Source organism: Monodon monoceros, unplaced genomic scaffold, assembly GCF_005190385.1.
Source record: "Monodon monoceros isolate NGI ecotype Baffin Bay Population unplaced genomic scaffold, NGI_Narwhal_1 Super_Scaffold_5, whole genome shotgun sequence".
NCBI classification, from domain to species: Eukaryota; Metazoa; Chordata; class Mammalia; order Artiodactyla; family Monodontidae; genus Monodon; species Monodon monoceros.
In genome coordinates this window covers 77,732,348-77,760,051 of record NW_021703782.1, presented here as the reverse complement: position 1 = coordinate 77,760,051, position 27,704 = coordinate 77,732,348, and the positions used below count along the sequence as shown (strand labels likewise).

At 45.6% G+C, this 27,704-nt stretch overlaps 1 protein-coding gene across 8 annotated transcripts in view; it reads left to right on the top strand.

Moving 5' to 3' along the window:
- Positions 1–27,704, top strand: part of PAX5 (paired box 5) — a 192,119-nt gene that overhangs the window by 77,647 nt on the left and 86,768 nt on the right. For 4 of the 8 annotated variants that reach the window (XM_029202837.1, XM_029202833.1, XM_029202829.1 and 1 more), the window contains one exon: positions 20,879–20,935. The exons of the other annotated variants lie outside the window; for them this stretch is intronic. In XM_029202837.1, coding sequence (XP_029058670.1) covers positions 20,879–20,935 — 57 coding nt within the window. The remainder of the gene's footprint in view (positions 1–20,878; positions 20,936–27,704) is intronic. 8 annotated transcript variants of the gene reach the window in all.

Genomic DNA, 27,704 nt, shown 5'->3' with positions numbered 1-27,704 from the left:
AGAACCTGCTGTATAGCACAGGGAACTCTATGTAGTGCTCTGTGGTGACCTAAATGGGAAGGAAATCCAAAAAAGAGGAGATATATGTATACATATGGCTGATTCACTTCACTGTACAGTAGAAACTAACACAACATTGTAAAACAACTATACCCCAATAAAAATAAAAAAAGAAAAAAAGCAAAGGCACAAACCAAAACCCAGAACAGAACACAATCCAAGAATTATGGGATAATTTTGAGAGGAATAACATGTGCATAATTGGAATATCAGAGGGAGAAGAGAGAATGAAGAAGAAATATTTCAAGTAGTAATGGCCAAGAACTTTCCAAAATTCAGTCAGATAATCAAACCACAGATGTGGGAAATTCAGAAAATGCCAAGCAGTAGGTGTAAATATCAAAATATTTAAACCTACACATATTGTATTCAAACATCAGAAAACCTAAGACAGAGAAAAACCTTGAAAGAAGCTGGAGGGGGAAAAACACCTTACGTAAAGAAGAACAAGGATAAGAGTCACAGTGGATTTCATGTCAGAAACCATGTAAACAGGAAGAGAGTGGAGTGAAATATTTAAAGCACTGAAAGGAAAACCCTACCAACCGAGAACTCGATATCTTGGAAAATTGTACCCCCAAAATGAAGGAAAAATGAAGACATTCTGTCAAACAGAAATGGAGTGAATTCATGACCAACAGACCTGTGTTGCAAGAAATGTTAAAAAAAATTTTTTTTAGGGAGAAGGAAAATGATATAGGTCAGAAATTCAGATCTACAAAAAATAAAAAGGAGGGGAGTCAAAGAAGGAATAAATGAAGATAAAAATTCTTTGATTTTTCTTATTTTTAATTGATCTAAAAGGAAACTGTTTAAAGTAAAAATGTAACAATGTATCCATATGGTAATTACATATGGATAAGTGAAATGAATGACAGTAATGTCACAAGGGACAGGAAGGGGGAATTGGGAATACTCTGTTAGAAGGTAACTGTCCTACAATTTAAGAAGTACAATGTTATTTGAAGGTGAATTTAGATTAATTATAAATGTACACTGAAAACTTTAGGGCAACCACTAAAACTATTATTTTTGACTTAAAAATCTTTTTAAAATTGTGATAAAAAACACATAATGTAAAAATTACCCTCTTAACCATATTTAAGTGTATGGTTCAGTAGTGCTAAGTAGATAAAATGGAATCATATGGCATATTTAATTAAATCCAGAGAAAGAAGAAAAAAACAGGGAAAAAAGAAATAAAGAACAAGTTCAATAAATAGAAAACATTTACAAACATACTAGATATTAATCCAACTATATTAATAATTGCTTTCAATGTTAATGGTCTAAGTGTACCCATTAAAAGAGTGCATTAAAAAAAACAAACCACAAGATCCAACTGTATGTTGCCTATGAGAAGGATATGAAATACAGAAGGAAAGAATGGAATTTAAGAAGCAATGGTAACCAAATAACTGATAAACAAAGGATAATTTAAATAACTATTGATTATAAACATAATGACTAGTTTGGGGGATTTAAAAACAAACTAAAAAAGACAATAATAATATATAAGATTGCTCTGAGTTAAAAATTCTAAGATCCTTGTATTACTCAGGTGGAGGATAGATATATTGATCAACTGTGAATTTGGGTATGTCAGGGATGCAGGTGAGCAAATTAAGGGTCATCATTAAAGGCATAGTAGTGGAATGTATAACTTCGGAACCGTAAGAGGCAAAGAGATATATAGAGTACTCAGTAAGCCCAAGAGAAGACAGGGGAGAGGAAGAAAGAAGCAAAGAAAAAGCATGGTCAGTTAAAAATACAAAATTAGATAGTAGATGGTAGAAATAAAAATATTTGAGTAGTCCCAATAAATATAAGACTGAATTTGTTAGATAATACAGAGGTTATAAAAAATAACCAAAACTCAGAAATATGCTGTTTATAGGAATTGACCTAAAACAAAATGGTACTGAAAGGTTGCGAGTAAGGAGATAGGAAAACTAAATAAAATATGATAGAGTAATATCACTCTCAGATGAAATTAAGGCCCAATGTATCCTCAAAGACAAAAAGGACAATTACTCAATGATAAGAAGAAAATGATATAGCAATCTTGAACCTGTATATACTAAGCAACAGAACCTCAAAATATTTAAAGCAAAAATTGTCAATGAACAAAGGGAAAAAATCCCATAATATTTTTTGGAGACTTTAACATACCCCTCTTATTAATGGATATATCAAGCTGACAAAAAATTGGCAAGGACATTTGTAAGTTTTGCACAACAAAATTAAACAAGCTTGATCAAATAGACAAATGAAAGCCAACAATTCGAGAGTACAGGTGCTTTTCAAATACATGGAAGAACACTTACAGAGATGGACTGTGTGTTGGTTGTGAAAGTGAATCTCAGCAATACACCAAATCCACATCATAGACCATGTTCTTGATCACAGTGCATTAAAATTACAAATTAATAATCTAAAGCAAATTACGGCTTCCAATCTTCTCTATGTTTGAAAGTTAAAAAACAAAATTAATTTTCTGAAAAAATCCGTAGGTCAAAAAAGAAATCCTAATTGAAATTACAAAAGATTAGAACTGAACAACCAAAAACAAAAAACAGCACTACCTGTAAAAACTTGTGCAATAAAGCTAAAGTGGTACTTAGAGGGAAATGCATAGCTTTAAATGCATTAATTTAAAATAGAGGATAAAAGAGTAATGAGTTAGCATTCAACTCAAGAAGTTAGAAAAAGAGCAGAAGATTAAATTGCAATTTGGTAAAGCAGAAGTAACACATATGTGTTGCAAAAAAATTCAAACAATACAGAATCATGCTAAGTAGAGGTGAAAGACCCTCTTCCTACTTCTTGCCTAATCTGTGTCTCAGGGATCCAGCGTTAACTAATGATAGAAGAGTTTCTAGACTTGTATGTATGGGTATGGGTGAATAGTTCTAGCTATAGTAAGAGTGAGTAGACCTCGGCATAGGCATGGTTCAGTGGTTTCATAAATAATAACCTCCTAGTTATAAAAGTAAAATTTCAGAAAACCATGGCAAGTGGACATGAAGATTAACAGAAGCACTGGTGAGAAAAATCTAGGGGTTTTAGCTGTCTGTGAACTTAGACATAGCTGCCAGTGAATGTGAACTCTTCTGTGTTGGTCAGGCCACACCTGTGATGTGGGATTCCAGGTGAGTGCCTCCCCTTAAGAACGATGTTGACTAATTGGAAGATGACCAGAGGAGGTGACCAGGTTGGGGAAGTGACTACACCTCTAACGTTTACTAAGCACTTAGTATGTGCCAGGAAACTGTGCTGAAATCTTTATGTAGCTCCTTACTCTATGCTTTATGAAGTGGGTGGTGTGGAATTATTCCCATTTTACAGGTGAGAAAACTGAGTGGAGAGAGGACAACTTGTCCCAAGACCCATAGGTAGAAACATTTGGAGCCAGATCCTGAAGCCAGGCAGTCAGAGTCCAGGACCTGTGCTTTGAACCACCATTTATCCTGCCCCCACTTACACCACCCTGCTTCCCCATCCCTTAAACCTGTCTTGTGAGGCACTTGTGGAGGAAGTGGAACTTGCCTGGAGAAGGGAAAACTCACTGGATATACGAGAGTGTAATCTTATCTCAGAGGGGTTCCCATGGAGGAGGAGACTTATTTGTGGCTCCAGGGGACAGACCCAGGACCTAGAGGAAATTAGAGACGGGCAGCTTTCAACCCAGTCGAAGGAAACTTTTCAAACAGGCAGAACTGCACACATGTGGATTGGCTGTGGGTTTCCTGTCACTGGGAGTGTCTGGCCTGGGCAGTGTGGCCTCTTGGAAGGAAGACTGAAGAAAGTCTTCAAGCATTGGAGAGGGGCTTGGAAGAGATGACCAGTAGTTTCCTCTCCAGTTCGGAGCTTTGGCATTCTGTGACAGATGGGGTTGTCTTTCCTCTCTTCTATTTTGGAGAAAAGATGGATTTATTGACCTTTTCCTGATGTCTTGGCTGTTAAACACAACAGAATGAATTTATTGAAGACCATCACATAGACCAACTCAGTGTCAGTGCTTTTAAGAGGATATGGCCATTCCAGGGTCGAGGTAAGGGAATTGGTGATGTTATTACCATTTCAGTCCACCAAAAGGGCAGATAACTTTATCCACCTGTTGTAATTTCTGCGGGTTCCTGGCAAGAGCCGGCTCATCAGGAGGAGGGTGTGAAAGGAAGATGATGAGAGGCTGTACTTGGAAGGAGCTTAGCGGATGAGGACTTGGAGGTGGACTTCCAGATGACAGGATAAGGTCTTACCTGTGGCCATCCATGGGGCTGGGCAGGGGGTTGGAGATCAAGACCAATGGAGTCAAAGAGGTGTGCTCAGCGAGGTCAAGGGCAGGTGAAGATGACGGTGGGAGGGCCCCAGGAAGGGGTCATCTGTCAGGAGGGATGCAGGCAGTCCACTAACAGTGTGGAGGGACTGGCTTGGGCCCACTGGTGGGGTTCTGAGGAGGAGATGGTGTGGCAGGATGGTGTCGGGGAGCAGTGGCCTGGGATTGGCGCTGGGGAACAGTGAGTGTGCAGACCCCTCTGCCTCTCCTAGGAAGTCGCTGCAAGAGGAGGGAGGCGTGCTTTCCACTGGGGCGGAAGTCAGGGACCCACATCTGTGGGACCGCTGGGGGAGGTACAGTGTTGTGGTTAAGCGCACAGGCTTCTGAAGCAGCTGCTCGTGACTTCACAACCTGTTAGGTTACTTTTTTTTTTTTTTTGAGCCTGGGGAGATTCTGGTAATAAGTGATGAAGGTTTACCTCTAGAGTCTGTGATTATTTCTTTATTCTTGGACTTGAGCACGCTGGGCACTATCACTTAGACAAACATTAGCTTTTCTTCCTTTGTGTGCAAAGTTACTATTTTAAACCTATTTGGCTTTACCACTGCTTTTACCTCAGTTTTCTCATATCATGGGATAATAACAGTTCTTGTGTCATTTTGGTTGTACACATTAAATGAGGTGAATGTCAAAAGGGCTTAGCAGAGGGTCCGGCTCATAATAGACACTGGGTCAATGTTACTTCTATTGTTGTTGTTGTTATTATCATTATCATCAAGGAGCATTTGTCACAGCTGAGGTTCCACAGGGCAGAGAGACAGGGTCATGGTGGGAAAGGGACCAGGGCTGGATGGACAGGAGGGGAGTTTGAGAGGAGGCAGAGAGACGGGGATGCCGGGTGGGAGGGATGAGAGACGAACCAGACGCAGTGGTACAATATTTGCAGGAGTTGCTGGGAACTTTCTCCTTCCCAGGCGTTCCCTGTTTTCACTGTTTGCCTGGCTACAGATTACACAGCAAATGAGTTTAAGCTTTGAGGGGAAAATCCTATTAAAGTAATCAAAACAATTTGTATCACTTTTAGAACTTCTGCCTGAGGAGCTAAGAAACCTCCGTAATAAATTATTAATTCTGGGTTGTGTTATAAGAATCTTCCCCTACAAACAAGCAAATTAATATTTTCCTTTTGGTACAACAGAGGAATTCTCCAGTCCCCTAGATCTGTCTTGAAGGGAGAACAGGGTATTCCAACCCAGACTCTGGTACTTCTGAGCTTGTGAATGTCCCTTCTGGCAGGAGGAGCTGGGACCGCCAGCGCCTGTGATCGGGATCTCGGGGACGCCTGCCCCTCCCTGTCATGCTCAGCTTGTCTGGGAACTCAGGCAGCACTGCACTGGTCACCCAGGCTGGCCACAGGCAAGGTGGTTCAGAGTGAGGGCTCTGGAGTTCGCCTGGTTCTGGAACCTGGTGCCTGTACCTACTGGCTGTGTGATCTTGATCACGTTGCCCAACCTCACTGAGCCTCAGTTTCCCCATCCACAAGAGGAAGATGGGGATGTTAGTGTGCCAGAGGTGGTGTGAGGATAGAACGGGAGGCTCATGTGTGCAACGTCTTGGATGGCTCTTGGCACATGGGAACACTCAATAGGTGTTATTTATCCTTATTATTTACATGCTCAGAGAATGCCTGAATGATATAGACAAGGCTCCTATCCCTACAGAGCTATAGTCAGGGGGCTGCACAGGAAGCGGGTGGGGAGGAGTTTGAGTAAGAGGGTGCTGGAAGGAGAAGAGGAAGAGTGAAAGCACAGAGTCCTGTGCATGTATAGTCTGGGGAAGGGGCAGTAGTTTCAGGTGGCTAGAAAATGAGGGCTACATTTGATGACTTTGAAAAGCCTGTTTTAAAACACACACGCACACACACACACACGTGCGTGCACACACACACAGAGTACAATATAATAAAATGCAATATAATATGGCATGTAAATAATACTGTAATATCTGGATGGTGCATATGGTTCAATACTTTGTATTATCTCATTTAATTCTCATAACAAACCCTTCTAGCTTGGTGTTTATTTTCATTTAAAATATAAGGAAACTGAAGGGATGCTACTTGATATACAACAAGGTTTAAAATTTTTACATTACATTTGATTGGCAAGACACATGCAGTAGGTTTGGTTACACAGTGTGATTTTTGTCTTTTCAACTTAAGCACTCATCACTTTCGGATGTTGTGGTATGAGGATTGGTGGGGCGGGGTGGATAGGGCTGCGTCTGGAGCTGCTGGGAAGGGGATTATTGCTCCCCTGTGGGACACTCTTTTAGGAATAGGTGTATTAATTTATACAGATTGTTCTCAACGAATTCATTTCTGAACAGCATCTGGCTGTTAAATTATAGCACATGGAATAAATCTGGAGAAATCCTGTGCCATCTCTGCCCTGTGGACAGCACTATAGATTGTCTTGCTACTTATCTTTTTCTGGGCTTCTGATCCTCTTTGGAAGGGACATTTAGGTAACCATTTCCCTCCTGTTTTGGCTCTGGGCATGGCTGACATCATTTATTCTTTGTGGTTTGGGAGGTTAGGAGCTGAGAAACAAAAAGTGGGCTGTGGGGGCTTTCAGATTCTGTTGGGGACTTGCCTATTGGTAATAAGTTGTCTCAAGTTTCTCCTGGGGATGCCTCATAGCTCACCAGTGACTTCCTAATATCCTAAAATGGACTCTAACCCCAAAGAGCCTGGTGAGGCTGTGACCTATCACCAACACCTGGTTTCCCCTTCTGTTATCCAGTTAACACATTTAATCCCTTCAGCAGCCCTGTGAGGCGGGAACTTCTATTATCTTAATTTTACAGATGAGGAAACTGAGGAACAAAATGACTAAGTAACTTTCGCAAGGCCACGCGGCTGGTGGGTGGCGGTACTGGGATTTGAAAACAGGCTCTTCTGTCTTCAAGAGTTGCCCAAACAATTGGACCAGCTGATCCAACCTGCCTGAAAGAATGGCTGTAGGCCAAGTATTCTAAAGTAAAAGTTACTGTTTTTAGGACCTGTTTCCCATGTTTGAACAGATTTATAAATAGCAATCCCTTTTAACAAGCTACTTGCTTTGGTTATCTTGGAATCGATTTCATCCTAGAAGGTAATAGAAGTGGCATTGATCAAAGCTAGTTGTCCAAAGGGAGTTTTATTTCCTTTATTTTTTAATGACAGAGTTGGGAGTGGCTACACCTGCCCCAGATATCTTCTGGGACATAACCCTTGTGACAGTGCTAAGTGGAGGAGAACTGTGGGGTCTCCATCATCGAGATATCTCTGTGTTGGAGTGGATCCAAAACAATTTTCTAAGGAGATTCCTGTTCCTGCGGCAGGTAGCTTCTCTGCTTACCTCTGAGACGTCAGCGCCAGGTTCCTACCAGGCTCCTCAGTGTTCATAAGAGGGTGTCAGCTGCCAGCTGGGTCAACTTTGAACTGTGCGCACAGAGGAGCTTCCCTCCTGCCACTTGTTAGAATCAAAACCTTCTCATTATTATCAGTTTGGTTCAGAGAAAAAATATATAGGGATGATTGCTTGGAGAACATATAATCGATGAGTCTTCCATTTATTCTAAAATGATTCCCAGATCGGGCCATTCAATTGAGTAACTGAACTACCTGTGTGATCCCCTTAGAGTTACTTTTACTGAGTTGAGGGTGATGCCTGAACCTGCACGAGGGACACCCTAAGAAACAACCTGCGTTCATCATCCCTGGGTCCGGAGGAATTCACAATTTCTCAGCCTGCTCTTTAGGGAGGGCCTGGGGAGAACCCCTTCCTAGCCTGAAAGCAGTGAGAACCTGTGAGCAATGGACAGTTTGCATCTCACGGACTCTGTGAAGTAATACACCAGATTCCTCTTCTCCAGGTGGCAGCAAGGAGGGCTGGCTGTGGTCCCTCTTTGTAGCAAGCTCATAAGCCTCCAGCCCCAGTCTTGGCTTTGATGGTGTGGATGGTGTGGTGTTTGAGAGTGTGGGCTCTGGAGCCACACTGCCTGGGTTCATTCCCAACTCTGTCGTCTGTCAGCTGTGTGGTCTCAGGCAGGTTCCTTGGCCTTGCTAAGCCTCAGTTCCTTCATCTACAAAATGCGAGTAATGAGGGCTTGCCTCCGAGGACTGTGTGATAGTTTATGTGAGGGTCCCTGTGCAGTGCAGGGCCCACCTGGGCAGGTCTTACGTGCTCACTGGTGGCTCCAGTTGACTATCGTTGGTTCCATTCTACGCTCTCCTCTTGCTTTCCTTTCTGCCTTCCCCGCCTCCTCGTATTTTTTTTTTTTCCCCATTGTGAGCTGCCGTAAGTCTTTTCTGGAAAGTGATGAGGTATGAAAGAATGAGTGAACGAATAAATAAAGTTAATACAACAATTGCTAATAGGCACACTTGTTTGGACTCTCGTCTATTCTTCTCAAAGTCTTTCATGTATCTTTTCTGATTTTAATATGAAAATTCTCTTGCCGTATTATTTTACTCTGAATCCTGACACAGAGACCCCTAGGCCTTCTTTTTGGGTATTAAATAGCTTGCAAAGATGTGGCTCTTGTGTGCTTGTGTGAATGTCGAACCAACCCACAAATCCTCAGCATTGTCTTCAGTCGAGTTGAACTAAGTGAGTAAGATCAGCTTTATCTCACCACGAAGTTCTGCTCTTCAAAAGAAAGGTTGGGTGGTAAAACTCCAGGCTCATGTTCTGGAGGCTGGGCGTAGCCATTTAAAGTGAGAGAGAGGAAAGGATGGGAAATTAATTGGAGCTAATGCCTGTGGGATGCTAGGAGCCAGCCAGCAGACTGGGGAGGATCTGGGCACCTCAGAGCCCCCCTCTCTGCCGCAGCTCCCCCCTCGGACTGCACCCACGTCAGGTAATGTCCCTGGGAGGTATATTAATTCAGTCTTCCTGCAGACAGACCAGAGAGCCACCAGGCAAGATGATCCTGTTCATGTCACAGGAAATGGGGAGACAGGGGTGTGAAGTGGTTGAGGTGGGGATGGTGGGTCTGAGCTGGAGAAGAATACGTGGATTCGGCTGAGATGGGGCGAGCACCGGGGGAGAGTAAGCTAAGACAGAGGAGGCTCTGGGTAGGGGGAACTGAGGGCTGGGTGCAGAGGAGGCGGCTGGGAGAGGAGGGTCAGTGGGTGGTCCACATTTTGCAGCCTTCCTGGGGTAGAATCGGTTGTGCTGAAGGTAGCTGACCAGCCATGAGACCCTGCCCGTTGGCCATAGCCTTTCATGGTAACTGGTGCTACGGTGCCCATGCACCTTGGGAAAAAAGCCTGTTTGCACTACCGCTAGCAGCATCTCTGAGAAAAGCTCAGCCTCCAGCATCAGCATTTGTGGCTGCATGATCTAGGTTACAGTTCTATTAATTGTGTGACCATGGGAAATTCACTTCATTTCCCTGTGCCTCAGTTTCTGCATCTGCACAAAGGAAGAGTAAAAATGACAGTACCTCTCTGATTGAGTTGGAGCAAAGCTCAACATAAAAGCTGTGCTGGCCTTGCCTGGTGGTGCAGTGATTAAGAATCCGCCTGCCAATGCAGGGGACACGAGTCCGACCCCTGGTCCGAGAAGATCCCACATGCGTGGAGCAACTAAGCCCGTGCGCCACAACTACTGAGCCTGCACTCTGGAGCCCGCGAGCCACAACCACTGAGCCCACGTGCCACAACTACTAAAGCCCGCGCACCTAGAGCCCGTGCTCCGCAATAAGAGAAGCCACTGCAGTGAGAAGCCCTGGCACCACAACGAAGAGTAGCTCCTGCTCGCCGCAACTAGAGAAAGCCCACGCGCAGTAATGAAGACCTAACGCAGCCAAATTTTATGTATTTTTAAAAAATACAAATATATTTTTTATTTATAAAAATAAATAAAATAAATAAATAAAAAAAAAAGCTGTGTCAGCATCTTAGCACAACACTTGTAACCTAGCAGGGGTTTGTAAATGTACCCATCCTAGATCTTCTTCAGGGTCCACCCAGCACATCAGCGGGGAATTCTGTCCATGTAAGGTGCTCAGAAGTTTCCTGACTGCTTTCCTTCCGGTGACCTCATTTGATCCCTGTTCACACTTTTGGGATACATAGGGCAGACAGACATTCTTATTTCCATCTTGCCAATGAAGCAATTGAGAGCCAGAGAAATGGCTCCTGTTTCTTTCCTGCTCCCAATGGCAAGTGTTGCTTTTCCTGAAACCTGAACTCTGATTTGGGCCAACTTACTTCTCTGCAGTGAGCAAGTTTTCTTTCCCACACCAGGCTTCAAATTTCCATCTGAAAATTGATGAATGGGGATACCCCACATCTCTTCCAGCTCAGACACTGTCTGCAGCTGTGGGTCTGATGCAGGAGGGCCTCAGTCCTTCCCTGAGCTGAGGAGTGGGGCAGGGGTCTAGACACACAGGTGGGCACAGGAATTCATGCATCTGGCCACCAGCTGCTAAGTTCGCAGCCTGGAGACTCGTGCTAGACAGGCTGGGTGATGCAGAGGTGTGCGGGGCACCCTTTAAGACAGATGGGGTCCTGAGGGGCCCATGGGCACAGCCATGGCCCTGGTCAAGTCCAGGCAGCCCGTGCTCATTGCCACTTACCTGACCAACACTCTTTATTTTTTTATTCAAAAAATGTTAATAGGTAGTACATGCAAATGGTAAAAATTTCAGACAATATCAAATGTATACAGTGAAAAGTAAGTCTCCTCCTGACTCCTTTTCTCTCTGCTACCCAGTTCCCCTCCTGGGAGGCAACCACTCTTAGCAGTTTCTTCTGTATTCTTTAGAGACTTACATACAATACTTTGGTGAGGGTAAGGTATATGTGTGTATTTATGTGTGTGTGTGTGCATATATATATATATATGCACACATATATATGTGTATATTTATGTGTATGTGTATATATATATGTACACATACACACACACATACATAAAACTCCCCTCCCATTGTTCTATTTTTGTTCTTTTCCATAACAAATATTTTTTGGCAGTTGTTCCACATGGATAGAGTGCTGCTTCATTCTTTTTAACAGCTACATAGTATTCCATTATATGGGGGGGGTATCATAACTTACTTAACAAGGCTCCTGTTGGTTGCTTCCAACCTTTTTCTTTTTCAAAAAAAGTCTGCAGTGGGAATTCCCTGGCAGTCCAGTGGTTAGGACTTCACACTTCCACTGCAGGGGGAACAGGTTCAATCCCTGGTTGGGGAACTAAGATCCCGTAAGCCTCATGATGCAGCCAAATAAAAATAAATAAATTAAAAAAAAACAAAAAACAAGGCTGCAGTGAGCATCCTTGTCCCTATGAGACTATACCTGCAGGTAAACTCCCAGAAGTGGAATGGCTGGATCAGTGTGTGTGCATTGTGAATTTTGAAAGATAGAGCCCTTGCTCTCCAATGAGGTTCCTCCCTGAAGTGAGAAGACCTGTTTTCCCCATCTGCCCACCCAGTGTAGGGTCATTGCTAATCTGACAAATCAAAAAGGATACACTGTGGTTTTACTGGGCTTTTCTCTTATTATGAGTGAAGTCTGGCTGCTTTTTTTACATATACTTTTTATTTTGGAGCAATTTTAAATTTACAGAAAAGTTGCAAAGATAGTACAGAAAGTTCTCACATACTTCTCACCCCAGTTTCCCCTATTGTTAATGTCATATAACCACAATCCATTTGTCAAAACTAAGAAACTAACATTAGTACAATACTAATAACTAAACTCCAGACCTTATTTGGCTGTGGGCAGTTTTCTCATTTTGGCAAGGGTGAGGTCAATGTGTAAGCTGAAGGTGGCATTGCAGGTGCCAGAGCCATCTACCTCCCAAGAGATTGTGGGTGCCTGTGATTTACATCATTCCGTGGCCCAGCACAGCCCACAGACCAGGCCTCCTGAGCTGGAAAGCCAGACTTGATGGAGAAATGATGTCATGCTGTTTCTCTCAGTTCCTTTGCATGAGAAACTTGGGTGTTGTTAAATCATTGGGTTGGCACCTTTTTGCCGTTCCATCAGCATGTTTGTTGCTTTTGGTATTACAGTAGAGGGAATAGGGTGTGCCAGGGCATAGAGGTATGAAACTCCATCAGCTTTAAAAATCCCAATGATGCAAGTACTACTTCTCTTCCAGTAAAATTAACACATTACAGATAAGACTTAAACCAACAGCTCCAATCTCAGTCCCTCTTCTCCCTCCCAGAGGCAACACTATGGTTGCCTTAGTGTGTATCCTGTCAGGACTTTTCTGGAAAGAACAAACTTTTGAGGGTGCTGCCAGGGGTGGCTAGAGATGACAGGGGGCAGGTGTAGGGAACTCTCCCCCACGTTCTTTGCACACACTCATGAGGAATGTTAATGTTCATCCTTCCCGTGCAGACAGCATGTTATACTAACAAGGAGCTTCATGGCACCACCTCATTTGACTGTCATAGCCGCTCTGGGAGGGAGGTAGGGACTGTCTTAACATGCTCTTCTTGGACAGACCAGAGGTAGCTGAGGCCCACAGCCAGTAAGAGGCAGAGTTGTACTTGAGCTCTCTGCTGTTGCTTCCTGAAGGATAGATAACAGCAGTTGTACCAATAACAATGACGGCAAAGCTTGATCAAGCGCTGGTTACTTTGCACACATTATCTCATTTAACCCTCAGAACAACTCTGTGAGCTGAGTACAGTCATCGCTCGGTATCCTCGGGAGATTGGTTCCAGGTTGCCTGCAGATACCCAAATCCCGGGATGCTCAAGCCCCTTGCAGTCGGCCCTCTGTATCCGTGGATGCAGAGCTCGCAGATACCGAGTACTGTACAGTACCGCCTGTAGTTATTAGGCTCGCTCGACAGATGAGAAAGCTGGGGTGCGGAGGGGAGGGGCAGTCAGTCGAGATGCATTGAGCTGGGATTCTCACTCAGCTGTGTCTGCCTCCTGAACCTGCAGGCTTTGCCGCTGTGCTAGCCATCCCCCATCTTCTCTTACCCCACAGCTGCCTTGCAATACGACTTAGAGTTTATTGGACATTTTCACTCTGTAATTCACAGATCAGCAGTACCTGTGCTTCTGTGCCTCATCCTGCCTTAATTCCACTGGGCTGTGCCTCCGTCTGTCTCACCTTAACCTGTTTTCAGGGCTCTTCTCATCCACTCACTACCTGAGCCCAGGATCTTCTCCTCTCATGGCATGTCTTTAGGATATTTCCCAAGCACCTGATGGGCGCCAGGCATTACTCTAGGTACAGCAGGGAACAGAACGGACAAAAATCGAAAATCGCTGCTCTCATGGAGTTTCCATTCTCCTGGAACAAAGACAGTTTCTGACCTGAGGCCTGGGTGCTTCTTCAGGTCCGAAACCCATTCTCTCTGTGCTGGGCTCTGAGCATCCTGCCTTCTCGCAGTTTCCTGGAGCAGTGGCACGTTCATCTGTCCATTCTAGAGGCCCCGGATGTTTCCCCCTCAAGACCTGCCTGCTCTTCCAGTTGCCCAGGGATGTCGCTGTGGGCTTGGGGCAGGTCCCCGGCTGCTCCTGAGGCTCGTGCGCAGGCGTGATTTACTGCACCTATCCTCGCCACATGTCTTTAAAATTACGGTGCCCATTTCCTGCTGAAATAATTTCCACAAAGAGTGGCTCCTATTACCGCAAGAGGCTTGCAGACGTCATGATTTATTATTATTTATGGTCCCAAGGCCTTGTTTATGCAAGACGGGTTAGGTGCGTGCAATAGAAATGCCATTATGCAAATGACATTGAATGTCCTTACTGCGCCTAAATAATTTTTGTGTTGGACGATTAAACCTCATCTGTTATTGATATGGGCTGCAGTTGGGCTATTACAGAGTCCCAACAGTACTTACTCCCAGTAATGGGAAAATTGAGAGAGAGAAGCCAACACAATTGCCTCAAGTGGGCCGTGATGGTCTGGAAAGAGTAGAACATCTCGGAGGCCCGTGCTGAGGGAGCCTGCAGACTCCTCGGATAAATAAGGAAGGCTGTGCCGGGCAATAAATTAAGCCTCGGGTTTGAGTGGGTGCCTTGGAGGATTTGTGGCCTTCCAGTAGTGTGATTTAGCTATTTGATTTAGCCAGGGGACTAGGTAGCCCCACTCCGATTTCCAGGGTGGCCCGTGCGCAGTGAGCTGTCACCGTAGAGGGGAGGGCACAGGCAGGAGGGTGGCCACCGATGATACCAGGCATCCAATCTGATGCGCCAACACCACGGCTGCCTGCCGCCTGGCCCCTGAGCACACCCGCCTGCCTTCCAGAGCTCACTCTCACTCTCTTGTTCTCTCTCTTTTTTTTTGACACAGCTGTGAAGTCCCATTTTGATCAGTGTTGATAGCTTATGAATTCCAAAATTGACAAAATTTACAGAAAAATGAGGATAATCCATCTTCCTTAGCAGCCTGTCAGGAGCTGGCCATACTTCATAATCTCCAATTACAGATGCTATTTTCTGACATTTACATGCAGATATTAGAACCAAATGAAAATGAGAAACAAAGAGAGAATGGAAACGCAGCTATTTATATGTATAAAAGACAAACAGGTAAATTCAAGACATTTAGATTGGATTTGGAGTCCCTTTAGGAGTCTGGAAAGAGACAGCTTTGAGCACGTGGGGTTTCAGAATAAAATGGTAAGACACGTGGCCTCTTTAGGCCTGTCCGTAGCCTGGCAGTTTGGGTTAAAAAATGGGTCAACTCTGCTGGAACAGCTGGGGATGCTTGGTTTGGTTGGGGCCACGTAGGACTTCCCCCAGGGTTTTAGGGAGTCCTTGGGGGAGCACCCAGAGCTCATGCTAAGCCATCAAGTACACATACATTTCACAAATGAGTGAGTTTAGAACCTTCAGCATTCGTCTTTAAAAATGGTATGTTTGTGCGGGGTAGCAGGCAATGCCACTAGAGTCAGCTCCCTCTCCAAGGCAGATTTCAAAAAGTTGACATATTCTGGGGACCAATTCACAAACTCCCCTTGAGTAGAAGATGCAGGAAGATACCACTTCTTGTCAGAGGGCTCTGGCCAGATGCACAGTGAGTTGCACCAATAAACTTGTAAAATGGGTTATAAATAATAAAATTAACGGGGAGAGAAGGAGTTCTGATACATGGATCATCCTCTTCCTTCTCGGCTAATCTGGTGAGAGAGGAGGGTCTGGGAGGAGGCTTTGTAATGAAAATGTTCTTCCCATAAAATTGAAGGGAGAACAGCCTTGTCGCCCTCGCAGCTGTATGTGGCACTGGCTTCTGGAAAGCCGGGGATATTAATTAGCAGTGCTTTGGATTAAAGTCTCCCAACCATGTCGGATGATGCGATTTTTTTTTTCTCTTTGTGAGCTTGACATGGGTGGCAGGGAAAAGTCTGCTTGGGTTTTCCCAGCTTACTGTTATTACTGAACTTTTCTTTTTATGTGAGGGATCAAACCTCTTCCTCTCCTGGAAATGAAAATGAGAGATTTCAGGGTTTTCCTGGGCAATTGGGCAGAGAGAGGCTGTTATGTGGGAGCAGGCAGAGGAGGTGGAGATGGTTGGATGGGGAGATGTGAACGTCTCTGCCTTTGGCTTGAAAGCTTTTGTTTATTTGTGGGAAGCCTCTTTCTAGCCAGCAGTTTTAGTATTATTTGAGGTTTGATTTGTGGTTGAGAGGTGAAGGAAATAAAAGCAGGAAGCTAAAGTTAACGTGTATGTGTGTGTATGTGTATGTGTGTGTGTGTGTGAGAGAGAGAGAGAGAGAGAGAGAGAGGGAAAGGAACTGTTAAAAATCAAGCTCGAACCAAGCCTTCCGAAGTGTATTTCTTTACATGTCCAGTCTCAAGGCTAATGGCTTGCTTGTTTAAATAAATTATAGGTATTAGCACAAAGAATGGTTATTATGCTTTCTTTCCAGGTATGAAATGCAAGATTCATGAAATTAACACGACTGCAAAATGCAAACATATTTTCAGTAATTAAAAGCAAAGGCTCTTAAAGAAGTTAATCTTGATAAAGAGGCATATAAACAGAAACACCATTGTTATTGTGCTAGTTTTGTCTCTATTATTTACATTAGCTAAAATTTGGGCTTACATATAATAGCTCAAACCTAAGCCTAGTGTCTCCTTCCTTTAGTTTCTCATCTTTCTAAAACCAGAATGTTGCCTTCAATAGAGAACACAGCGCTTGAACCAAGCAAACAGTCCGATGCCTGATTTTTCTCTTAACAATGCTAACAATGTCAGGTTTTCCTTTATTTCTCTGTTGTTTCCCACTAATATTAAGATTACTTGCTAACACTGACATCAGTCTGAGCACAGCTGTCCTCTGAGTTTATCATTTAGGCTGCCCTCTGCGACTAAGTGGGGAGAATAAATGATGAGGTTCATACCATCACTGGCCGAACCCACCTGGAAACATTTCATACTGGAGGTCGTTCTAGAGCCGGGACGTGAAGGGGTGGATTGAAGGAGAGGAAAGGAAAGGGCACTCAGGGAGAAGGACTGGCCTTGTCACAGGTAGAGAGTCGGGAGCAGGTAGGTGTCTGAGGAGGTTGTGAAGCCTATGAAGGTGCTCCTGGCCTAGCAGTCGGTCTCCCTCTCCTGCGCCCAGCGTGAGGCACTGTGGAGTCGTGGTGAAGAACACAGACTTTGGCATCAGAAAGGACCTGAGTCTTAACAGCCCCTGAGCGGCTTATTCCACTCCCTATTCTCAGTTTTCTCATTCGTACCAGGATAGAGTTGATGACGGTGGTGTCTGGTGGCGTTCAGGATCTCAGACTTGGAGTTGCGCTGCTGGGGGGTGATTCAGACACATTATTTTGGCCCCTTGTGCCTCATTTTCATCCTTTGTAAAGTGGGAGTAATAATACTTACCCCATATGGTCGTTGTAAGATTAAATAAATTAATAGGTTTTAACACCTAGAACACGTAGCTGGTTTGTAGTAAGCGTCCAAGAAATGCGAGTACTCCTGACTTATTCTGTGTCTGAGGGTTTAGATGAGAACTGGTAGAGACGTCTGAATTGGAGCCTGAAATAGCCGTGAGAGGCCTGGTCCTCTCAGCCTTCTTGTTCTGGTATTTCTCTCGCACGGTGTCTGTTTGGCTCTAGCAAACTTTGGTGACAAAGAGGACACACCCTCCCGAGGCTGCCTGTTTGCCTTTTCAGAATGTTGCCTGTTACAAAGTTCTTTCTGACGGGGAGCAGAAGGGGCAGAGAGATGGCCTTTGGCCTGAGGAGTGTGTATATGTGGGAGTGTACGTGTGTGTGTGTGTGCACGTGCGTGTCACCACTCAGAGGTAGCAGGGCAGAGGTGGTGGGGAGGGGCATCCAGGCTTACCTCCGTGCCCCCATCCTATTGATCTTGCAGTACAGAGGGAAGTCTTTTCATTTCTTTATGGACCCAGAATAGCCTTTCTGTCTTCCCGCAGTGGGGAAATAAGTCCGAAAGAAAATGAGCTATGAGCATCCTGGGATGTCCCCCACTCCTGTACCAGGTACTTTAGGATGGGGGACCTCCCTTTGCATGCCCCTTTTCAGGCCCCTAGGTAGCCAAGAGGCCTGCATTCCTTTGGGGGTAGTGGGTCTCCCTGCCCTTCTCCCTTCCCTGTAGCAGGGTTGAACAGCCAGGCCCCACCACAAACTGCCTGGAAGAAGCTGGTGGAATTTGGCTGCTCCAAGATAGAGCTTTGTTTTTGGAAATCTCCCTCTTCTTCTCTACATCAGGATCTGGATGGCAGAGTCTGAGCAAACCCTGGGGCTTCCCAAACAGGGAGTCCTCCCCTCCCTCCTCCACACGAGTCTCCCCCCCCCACCCCCCACCCCACCGCATCTTCTTATCATTCAGGGGGCCTTGGCTGCTGGGTCCCAGCTCTTGTCCTCCGGAAGTGGAACTCTGTGCTCCAAGCTTTGTCATTTCTTCTCTTGCATTTGGGGAGGACAAGAGTCGGAATGCTCCGAGCCCAGGGCCTTCTCTCCCTGCTTTTCTTACAGATTTCTTGAGGTTCAGGGTGGGCCCCAGATTCCTTTGCTCCTTCCCTCTCTCCCTTCTCAGCTTCACTCAGGATATGTCCTGCCCAGGCCTACTGGTGGGACCCAGGTTCAGATCAGGCTGCCCGAAGGAGCCTCCTTATCTCAGAGGGAGAGCAGACATGCTGCCAAATGACTGGGATCAAGTAGCAGGGGACAAATGTCCTAGATGAGGTGCGGGGAAAATGCCACGGGAATTCAGAGAAGGGAATGATTTGTTTCAACCAAAGAGATTTATGGAAAGCATCCAGGAGGAGATGGCATTGGAAGTGGGCCTTAGAGGACAATATTTGGACTGGGGTGAGGATGGAAACAACGTGAGCAAAGGCATTGAGTGGAGGGACTGGGGCGCTCAGGAGTTCATGTGTGTGGTATGGCTGGAGTAGAGGGGTGCCGTTTGGGAAGTAGGTAGATCTGAGTTGAAACTGGAAAAGTAGGTTGGGATTTGGATTGTGGCCTGTATGGTTTGGGTCAACATTACCTGGAGGCAGTGAGGAGCCAGGGAGGGTTTACCAGCACAGAACATTCCCTTACAACTAGCATGCTGCTTAGGGGTGGGGGAGAATGAATACTTAAAAAACTCATCTACAAAATCACTTTCCATTTCAAAAGCGCTTGTGGTGAGCTCTGCATTGACTGTGAGAAGAGCATGAGTTAACCAGGTGATGAGGCGACAAAAAAAAGCAGAAACAGGCTTCTTAGGCCCCGAGAGGACATTCTTTGGAACTGGGGCCCCAGAGAGCACACTCAAGACCAACGTGGGGAGGCCTTAGCACTTGTTGTAGCCAGAGCTGTGTGGCCACCAAGCGGCTGCCTCAGGAAGTAGTGAGTTTCCTGTCACCAGTGAGTTTCGAGCATCAGCTGAAGATCAGCTTCCATAACCCCTGAGCTCCTTTGGGCCCTGAGATTTGGGGCTCACTAAGATTCTCTAAGTGGCTAGGGCGGGAGAAGGGGGCCTCCGGGTTAGTCATTTCTGGAAAAGTTTCTCCCGGACAGAAACCACAACACCTGATTTCAGTCTCCTCTCTGGGGCTTCCCCTGCTGTCCCACACCACCTGGAAGGGTGTCTGGGGGCGGGCTGGAGGGGCGCCTGCCAGGCTGTAAACAGAATAGGGAGAGATGAGTCAGTTAAACCTTGCAAATCTCTTCTTGGAAGCCCCTTGATTCCACTGCAGACCATGTTGACCCAGGCATGGGCAAAGTTCTGGAGAACCAAATGAATAACAAGCATGTCTCATTCATGCCTAGGGTACTTTCTGATGAAAAAAAGCACTTTGCCATCACTTACCCTCTCAGTGACCCTAGGAAGCACCTGTGATGCTGTTGGCAGAGCCAGGCCACAGTACCTGTCCCTGTTCATTTGGTTCCACAGGCATTTATGTCCCATCTGTTCAGAGCTGGGCACTGAGCCAGGAGCTGCTGTCACAAAGATGAGGGAGACACAGCCCTATCCTCATAAAGTTCACACTGTAGTTGGGGAATGAGAACCCTGAGCAATTAAGTATACAATGCAGAGTGTTAAGTGCAGTGGTAGGGATGTGCCCACTTTGGGGTTCTAGGAACACAGCGGAGGGGAAATCCAGGATGGCTTCCTGGAAGAGGGAGGCCATTCAGAATTCTTGGCAGTTCTTCCCCTTAGACAATGCTGACAGTAGCACTTTGTAGATTATGGGGTACTTTTTTGCAGGCGTTATTCGTAGTCCCTCCTTTCAGCAAACATTTTTTTCAAGTTTGATTCATCTTTATTTGGTTTAGTGGAGATGCAATGCTAAAACCTAATTGTCTTTTGTTTTCTAACTCTTTTTTTAAAATTAAACTTTTTATTTTGAGATAATTGTAGATTCACCACATGCAGTGCTAAGCAATAATACAGAGGGATTCCATATACCCTTATCTAGTTTCCCCCAATGACAACATCTTGCAAAATCACACTGGGATACTGGTGTTGATAAACTCACTGGTATATTGGCCCTGAGGACTAAAAAAATGAAAACAAAAAGGCTTGCCCTCAGGACTTGACTTTCTTATCACTCCCTGTGTGCCTTCTCATGACCCTGTGAGGTAGGTCATATGTCCCCACATTACAAATGAGAAAAGGAGCCAAGAACTGAGGTGCCTGGCCTGGTTCCACACAGCACAAACTTGGCTGTCAGACTTGAACCCCGTCCTCCTGTCCCTAGGGCTGGTGGGCTTCCTCAGCCACACTCCTGCCTGTCATCAGTCCAGGCCCTGGGGACACAGCTCCCCTACTCCAGCTTCTGTCCTCCTCTGGGTAGGTGTGTAGGTGGGCAGGTGTCTGGTGCCTCAGGATGGGAGTGGTTGGCCTCTGGCCCAGCTCTCGAGGGCTACCTCTGGCCCAACGGTGAGCCTGGAGGAGCTCAGCAGGTGATGGGGAAGCCTTGTGGCCCCAAGTGGCCAGCTGAGGCAGCCAGCCCTGCAGCCTGTCCCCCTGCACTGCCCTGCTTCGTGCTGCCCTCCTTCTCACGTGTCTGTGTTTCTTTTCTCCTCCATGCTATGGCAGTGGTGCCCCGTGCTGATGAGACAATACTTGGTGCAGCCCCAGGCAGTCCTTTTCCAGGTAATTTCCTAGGGACCCAAATGACACCCAGCACACACTTTCCTGGGGCACGCGCCTCCTTGAGTCCCTGCTAGGATTCCTTGACCCTTCGTGCTGTGTAGTTTCCGAAATGTGATCCCTCTCCTTATCTTTCAGATTTTCACAATTGCCCCGGCAGGCAGGCAGCAAGGGGTTAGACTTAAATCTCATTTTATTAATAAGGAAAATGAGGCTCAGAGAGCTGGCCCAGCTTGCCTGAGGTCACGCAGGTGAGAAAGAGGCAGAGCTGGGGCAGGGACCCCGTGCCATTGCTCCTAGTTCACTGTTCTTTCTACCACGGGACCAACCGCTATAAATGATGCAGATAAAAATTAGCTAAGGAAGTCCATTCCCCTCCCTGAATCAGTTTTTCCAGGTTGGGAAAGATGACCCTGAGCATCCTTCTAGCTCAGACATTTGAGAGTGCAAGACAGTTTGTTATCTGGAGCATGGTGTCTGAGAGGAGGGTGTGCATACTTGGCAGTGCTTGAACTTGAGGCCTCCCAGGAGTTTGTGGCAGTAGGCAGAGAAGTTTTGTTGTTTTTTTTAATTGATGCAAACAAAATGTGGAGCCCACCCATCTAAACTATGCTTGACGGATGATTGCCTATCTATTTTTAAAAAAAAAACCTTTTTGTTTTCTATTGGAGTATAGTTGATTAACAACGTTGTGTTAGTTTCAGGTGTACAGCAAAGTGATTCAGTTATTCATATACACGTATCTATTCTTTTTCAAATTCTTTTCCCATTTAGGTTGTTACAGAATATTGAGCACACTTCCCTGTGCTATACAGTAGGTCCTTGTTGGTTATCCATATTAAATATAGCAGTGTGTACATGTCAATCCCAAACTCCCAATCTATCCCTCTGCCCCACCCTTCTCTCCTGGTAACCATAAATTCATTCTCTAAGTCTGTGAGGCTTTTTCTGTATTGTAAATAAGTTCATTTGTGTAGTTTTTTTTTAGATTCCGTGATATACTGATATTTGTCTTTCTCTGTCTGACTTACTATACTGAGTGTGACAATCTCTGGGTCCATCCATGTTGCTGCAAATGGCATTATTTCATTCTTTTTAATGGCTGAGTATATTCCATTGTATATATGTACCACATCTTCTTTATCCATTCATCTATCGATGGACATTTAGGTTTCTTCCATGTCCTGGCTATTGTAAACAGTGCTGCAATGAACATTGGGGTGCATGTATCCTTTTGGACCATGTTTTTCTCTGGTTATATGCCCAGGAGTGGAATTGCAGGGTCATATGGTAGATCTATTTTTAGTTTTTTTTTTTTTTTTTTTTTTTTTTTTGCGGTACGCGGGCCTCTCTCTGTTGTGGCCCCTCCTATTGCGGAGCACAGGCTCCGGACGCACAGGCTCAGCGGCCATGGCTCACGGGCCCAGCCGCTCTGCGGCATGTGGGATCTTCCCGGACCGGGGCACGAACCCGTGTCCCCTGCATCGGCAGGCAGACTCTCAACCACTGCGCCACCAGGGAAGCCCTATTTTTAGTTTTTTAAGGAACCTCCCTACTGTTCTCCATCATGACTGTACCAATTTACGTTCTCACCAACAGTGCAAGAGGGTTCCCTTTTCTCCACACCCTCTCTAGCATTTACTGTTTGTAGATTTTTTGATGATGGCCATTCTGACTGGTGTGAGGTGATATCTAATTGTAGTTTTGATTTGCATTTCTCTAATAGTTAGTGACGTTGAACATCTTTTCATGTGAGTAGGTGGAGAAGTTTTATCCCAATTGGTTGCATTGGAGTGGATGCTCTGTGAATTGCTGACCTCGTTCATTTCCCTTCCTGGGTCATAGTCAAGGACAGCACCAGGGAGCCCTGATGGGAAGGGAGCAGAAGCCCAAAATGACATCCAAAGAAAGAACTCCAAAAGCTTGGAGAAGTAGCAGTGTGGAACACAGCTGTTGCCTGTGGCTGTCGGAGGCTGGGGGCTGATGGAGGGAGGATGGGGGGCTATGTTCCCAAGGACATAGATGCCCAACACAACCCCACTGTTCAGCCCTTGGCTTCCCAAGTAACTATGAGATATGGAAAGAGATACCACTGTTACCAAGAAAAGAGACACCAATAATGTATTCTCTTCTCTTCTCTTTCCCTCTCCTGGTCTTCCCTCCCATTTTCTTTTTCTGTCACTCTTTCTACCTCTCCCAGCCTCCATTTTCAAAAAGGACTTGTCCTGCAAAATAAACAATTACATATATCTAAGTTAGTTAAGGCTGAAAAAAGTTCAGAAATTGTGCAGAGGAGAGAGTAAGATCATTGCAGGAGGTGCCAGCATTGATGTAGTTGTGGTGATTGAGCACTGAATTTGACTGGTCTTCCTGGCAACCAAGACAAAGAGGGATATGTAGTGGTTTCCAGTGTTCCTATTGTTCAGTCAGAGGCAAATTAACCATTTGTCAGGAGAAAAAACTTTTTTTCTGGTAATGAATTATAGGAGAGATTCACATGGAATTTGAATATTCTAATGGACACGTCTCCAGAGTTTGTTTGGTTTTTTTTTGAAGTTCTTTGTATGGCTGTTTTCTTTTATTGCCTCTAATCAGTGTTAAATGCCTGATATTCTGTCACAGACCAGTGAAGTCACTTCCTCAGGGACTTCATCTCATGGTAGACAAGGATGCTGTTTTCTGATCACCTGACTTGATGAAGGGTAGAGGTGAGAGGTTAGCATGTTATTTGGAGCTCTTGTTTGAACACTCCCCAGCTAAGTTTTGGATGTTGTGGAAAACGTCATGCTGCTGGACCATGCATTCATTCATTCAGCAAGCACTTAGGGGGCTCTGGTGCTGTTCCATGCTCTATGCTCTCAAGGAGACCTGGAGGGAGACAGACGAACAGCCATTACATGTGGTGGGAAGTATGAAAATAGAGGTCTGTGCAAAATGACACCAATTATGGAAACATAGACAAGGAAATCATGATTTATTGGTAGGAACGTGGGGCCCAGGAATGGCTGCACCAAGGAGGTGACATTTGAGCCGGGTCTTGTGGACAATGTAGGAGTTTAAGTGGCTGAGTGAGATGGGCCTCCCAGGCAGAGGTAGGACAGTGCCTGGAGTGGCTGAGGAGCAGCCAGTGGAACGAGGTTCCAGGGATCCCAGGAAACCGGGGAGAATGCAGTTGCCTTTAAAAATCTAGGCAGCTCAGGGGGACAGACAGTGGTGAGAAATTAGGGAATAATTACACAGCAAATGAAATGACAGCATCCCCTGATTCATGCAGGAGCAGAGCAAGAGCTGTGGAATCCCAGCAAAGAAAGAGATTGGGCTCAAGGCCAGCCCTGTTAGGTGGGGTGGTGGGAGGCACAAATGGCAAAGGCCAGTGAGAGCTGGTTTATGAATCCAGCTGTCCCCTGAGCCCCAGCTCTTTAAGAAAGTTCACTTTACCTTCTGGCAACCATCGGTGGTTGGGAAACTGGGTTTTTGGACCTCCCACTGCACGTGTTACACAAGTTGAAGATTTTCATGTCTTGAAAAGATGATTCAAAGCCAGCTTTCGAAGTGACTGGACAAACCTTGATACTGAATTTATTGACTAAAACAAAATCAAATAACAAAAAGACCCCTCCATCTGGACATTAAAATAAGAGGCAGGATTGGCCACCCTCTCCCCATTTTCTTAAACCCAGGTTGGCTATGTTTTCTTGGGAATTAGAGGCTTTCCCTTGTGGACCCAGCTGCCTAGCCTGGAGTCTAGGAAGGGGCCAGGCCTGGTAGTGAGGTGGGGAGAGCTGCAGGGATGCTACTCTTGGCTAGGATGCTGCCTGGCTCTCCTGAGGATAAGGGGTCATTCATTCATTTGCTCATCCAAGTGTTCATTGCGCAAGCTCTTCAGAGTCGAATCCCAGCTTGTCTACTTTTTCATCTCCACCTCTTCCTCCTGCAGGAGGTGCCTTGTTTTTGGATCACTCCTGTCTCACCCCTAAGCGTTCCTTCAGCTCTTCTCAGCCTGAGCAGGGTGGTCAGGGATTGCTTGGGTCCAGGATAAATACAGCCTGCCCAAGAAACCTTTCCTCACCACTTCCTGTGCCGTGTAAATGAATGGCTCTGTGCCCTTGTCCCTGTTGGATGGAGCTTCGGGGCCACGTGTCTTTTCCCTTGAGGTTTGTGGATAGAGGTCAGAGAGCATGTCTGGTCTTCACGTGCCATCTTGCACACAAGAAAAGCTCAATAAATGCTAAGCATCCACCATGCTCAGGCCTCCAGTAGGACACAGGAACATAGGGAAATGGGAGGTGCGGTCCTCACCCCGGGGTCCCAGAAACCCCAGAGACCCTCACAGGAGGGACCTAGGGACCCTAGGGTCACAGGAGGCATCTTGACCTCCTGTCTCTGCACACGACAATGCACTGAAGGAGGAGCTTCCATTGAGCTTTACTTTCTAATTTTTTAAGTAAATTAGGGGGCTAATGTCATGACCACGTCCCATTCTGCATAGGATAAAGTCTAGACAGTGACCTTTTCCCAATAGCTCCCTGCTTTATGGAATGAAGACTCTGCTGGGTGTGACCTGTAGCAAGAAATATATTGTCACCTCCACCTAGTACACACATATCCACTTATATGGAAACAAAGATTAATGAAACAGGACTTACTCTTTCTATGTGTGAGACTCTTAGAAAATTTCTCTTCTAGACTACTCTATTTTCTGTTTTAAAAGGTTGGTACTAGCAAAGTGATTTCATACCTGTTAAAGGGTTAGAACACAATAGGAAAATCATTAGGGTAATTGTGGAGATTTTGGAGTCAGATGTACCCAAGTTTGTATCCTAGCTCTGGCACCTGGAAGCCGTGTGATATTAGGCAAGCACTTTCCCTCTATAATAGAAGTCTCAGTTTCTTCATCTGTAAAATAGGAATAACACAGAACCTACTACATGGGGTAATTGTGAGGATTAAATGAGATAATATAGGTAAAGCTCCTGCCACAGAGTAAGTGATCGATAAATGTGAGCTTTGACAAGGTCGTGAAGATTATGGTTTCTATTGTCCTGGTACCACTTGGGATTCCTGCTTCCTGGGGAGTGGTAGTCATGAAGGACTTTCTGGAGGAGGAGGCATTGAAGCAAGGCAGCAGGTTGACCAGGACCCACTGCTGTCCTCACAGCAACCAGGAACTCTGTGTGAGCATCCCAGGACCACTTGTTTCCTTTTCCATGAAGGACAGACTTGTTCCCAAGGATTTTTGGCTGGACCTAGAGCTGACCATGTTAGTTAGATACCTTTGCCTTTCACATTTAGGTCTCTAATCCACCTGGAATTGATTTTTGTGTCTGGTGTAAAGATCCAATTTCTTTTTTCCCCCTTGTTTCTGAATGGATAACTGGTTACCCTGCATTTTTTATTAGAGTTTTATCCTTCCCTGCTGATTTGTACATCACCTCTCTCATATATCAAGATTCCATATATGCATGGATCCGCTTCTGGACTTGATTCTGTTTCATTGGCTTATTTTTCTGTGCCTGTGCCAGTCCCATACTGTCTTAATTACTGCAGCTTTATAGTGATTCCTGATGTCGGGGAGGCCTGTCCCCCATCTTGTCCTACCTGGGCTGGCTTCAGGCCTGTGTTCGTCTCTGTGTGTTTCAGAATCAGCCTCTGCTGGAGACGGGTGGAGAGCCCCAGGAGCTCTGGACAAGAATCCATCTCAGGGTGCCTGGGCCTGCGGTACCTCCTGGACTCATGGCTGCCATGCACCCCGCTTGGCATCTGAGCTGCCCAGGCAGTACTTTCTAATTCATTTGCAGAGAAAAGTGCCAGGAACGTGCCTGAGCCTGAGTCCCCTCTACCTGCCACTTGCCTGGTGGCTCCTCTGGTTTCCCTCCCAGTGGCTCAGTCCTCATCATCCTTCCCAGGGTGCCTGCAGACTTCTTTCAGAAGACTGCTCACTTCCCTGTCCCTCTCTGCCAAGGACATAACCCTGGACAGACAGGAATGTGTCCTCCGCTGGCAGTGCCCGGGTGGTAGAGGAAACTCCCTGTGCCAATGCTTGGCACAACTAGACTCTTTGGTTTGGGTGTTTGCAGATATTTCTTTTACTGAAGATAGGCCGGGGGAGTGGGGGCGCCGAAGAGATCTGTCACTCATGCCTATACCGTAGTCTGTCCTTGAGTGGGAAGACAGGTTGGCATCTTCACAACCTTGCCTGGAGACCATTCTGACAGTGGTTTGGATGCCAGGGAAATGACTCATCGCAAGCTCTGATTTCATGAAATGGCTTAAAGAAAGGAGCATGACTCATGGGCCAAATGCACATGGTTAGTGTGGACTTGGTAAATCAGATGTGCGCACCCTACAGTTTTCAGCATACAGGTGTTTACAGGCTTCCGGAATTCAAAAACACTTGCCAACTGTGACTCATATGCTTTGATATATTGGCCTTTGGGTGGGAGTTTATGGTGAACCATCCCCTGTTGACCCTGAACGAAGCCTTCTTCCCCTTGTGCCTCAGTTTACTCATCTGCGAAATGAGGATTTGGATTGAGTGATGGCCCTAATTCCCTTTAACCCTTGTTTCTGTGATTCTACATCTGTGGTTTAAGAGCACAGAAATCAGAAACCTTTCTTTCCGTCCTCTTGTCTACAAGACTCTTATTTCTGCCTTGCTTTTGCTTATGGATGTCTCTCTCCTCCTCCTTGCATTGAGGAGGATGGTTGTCTCTGGCTAGCTGGGGCTGGGTAAGGGAAGCCTGCAGGCCATAAAGGAGCTAGGTTTGAATTC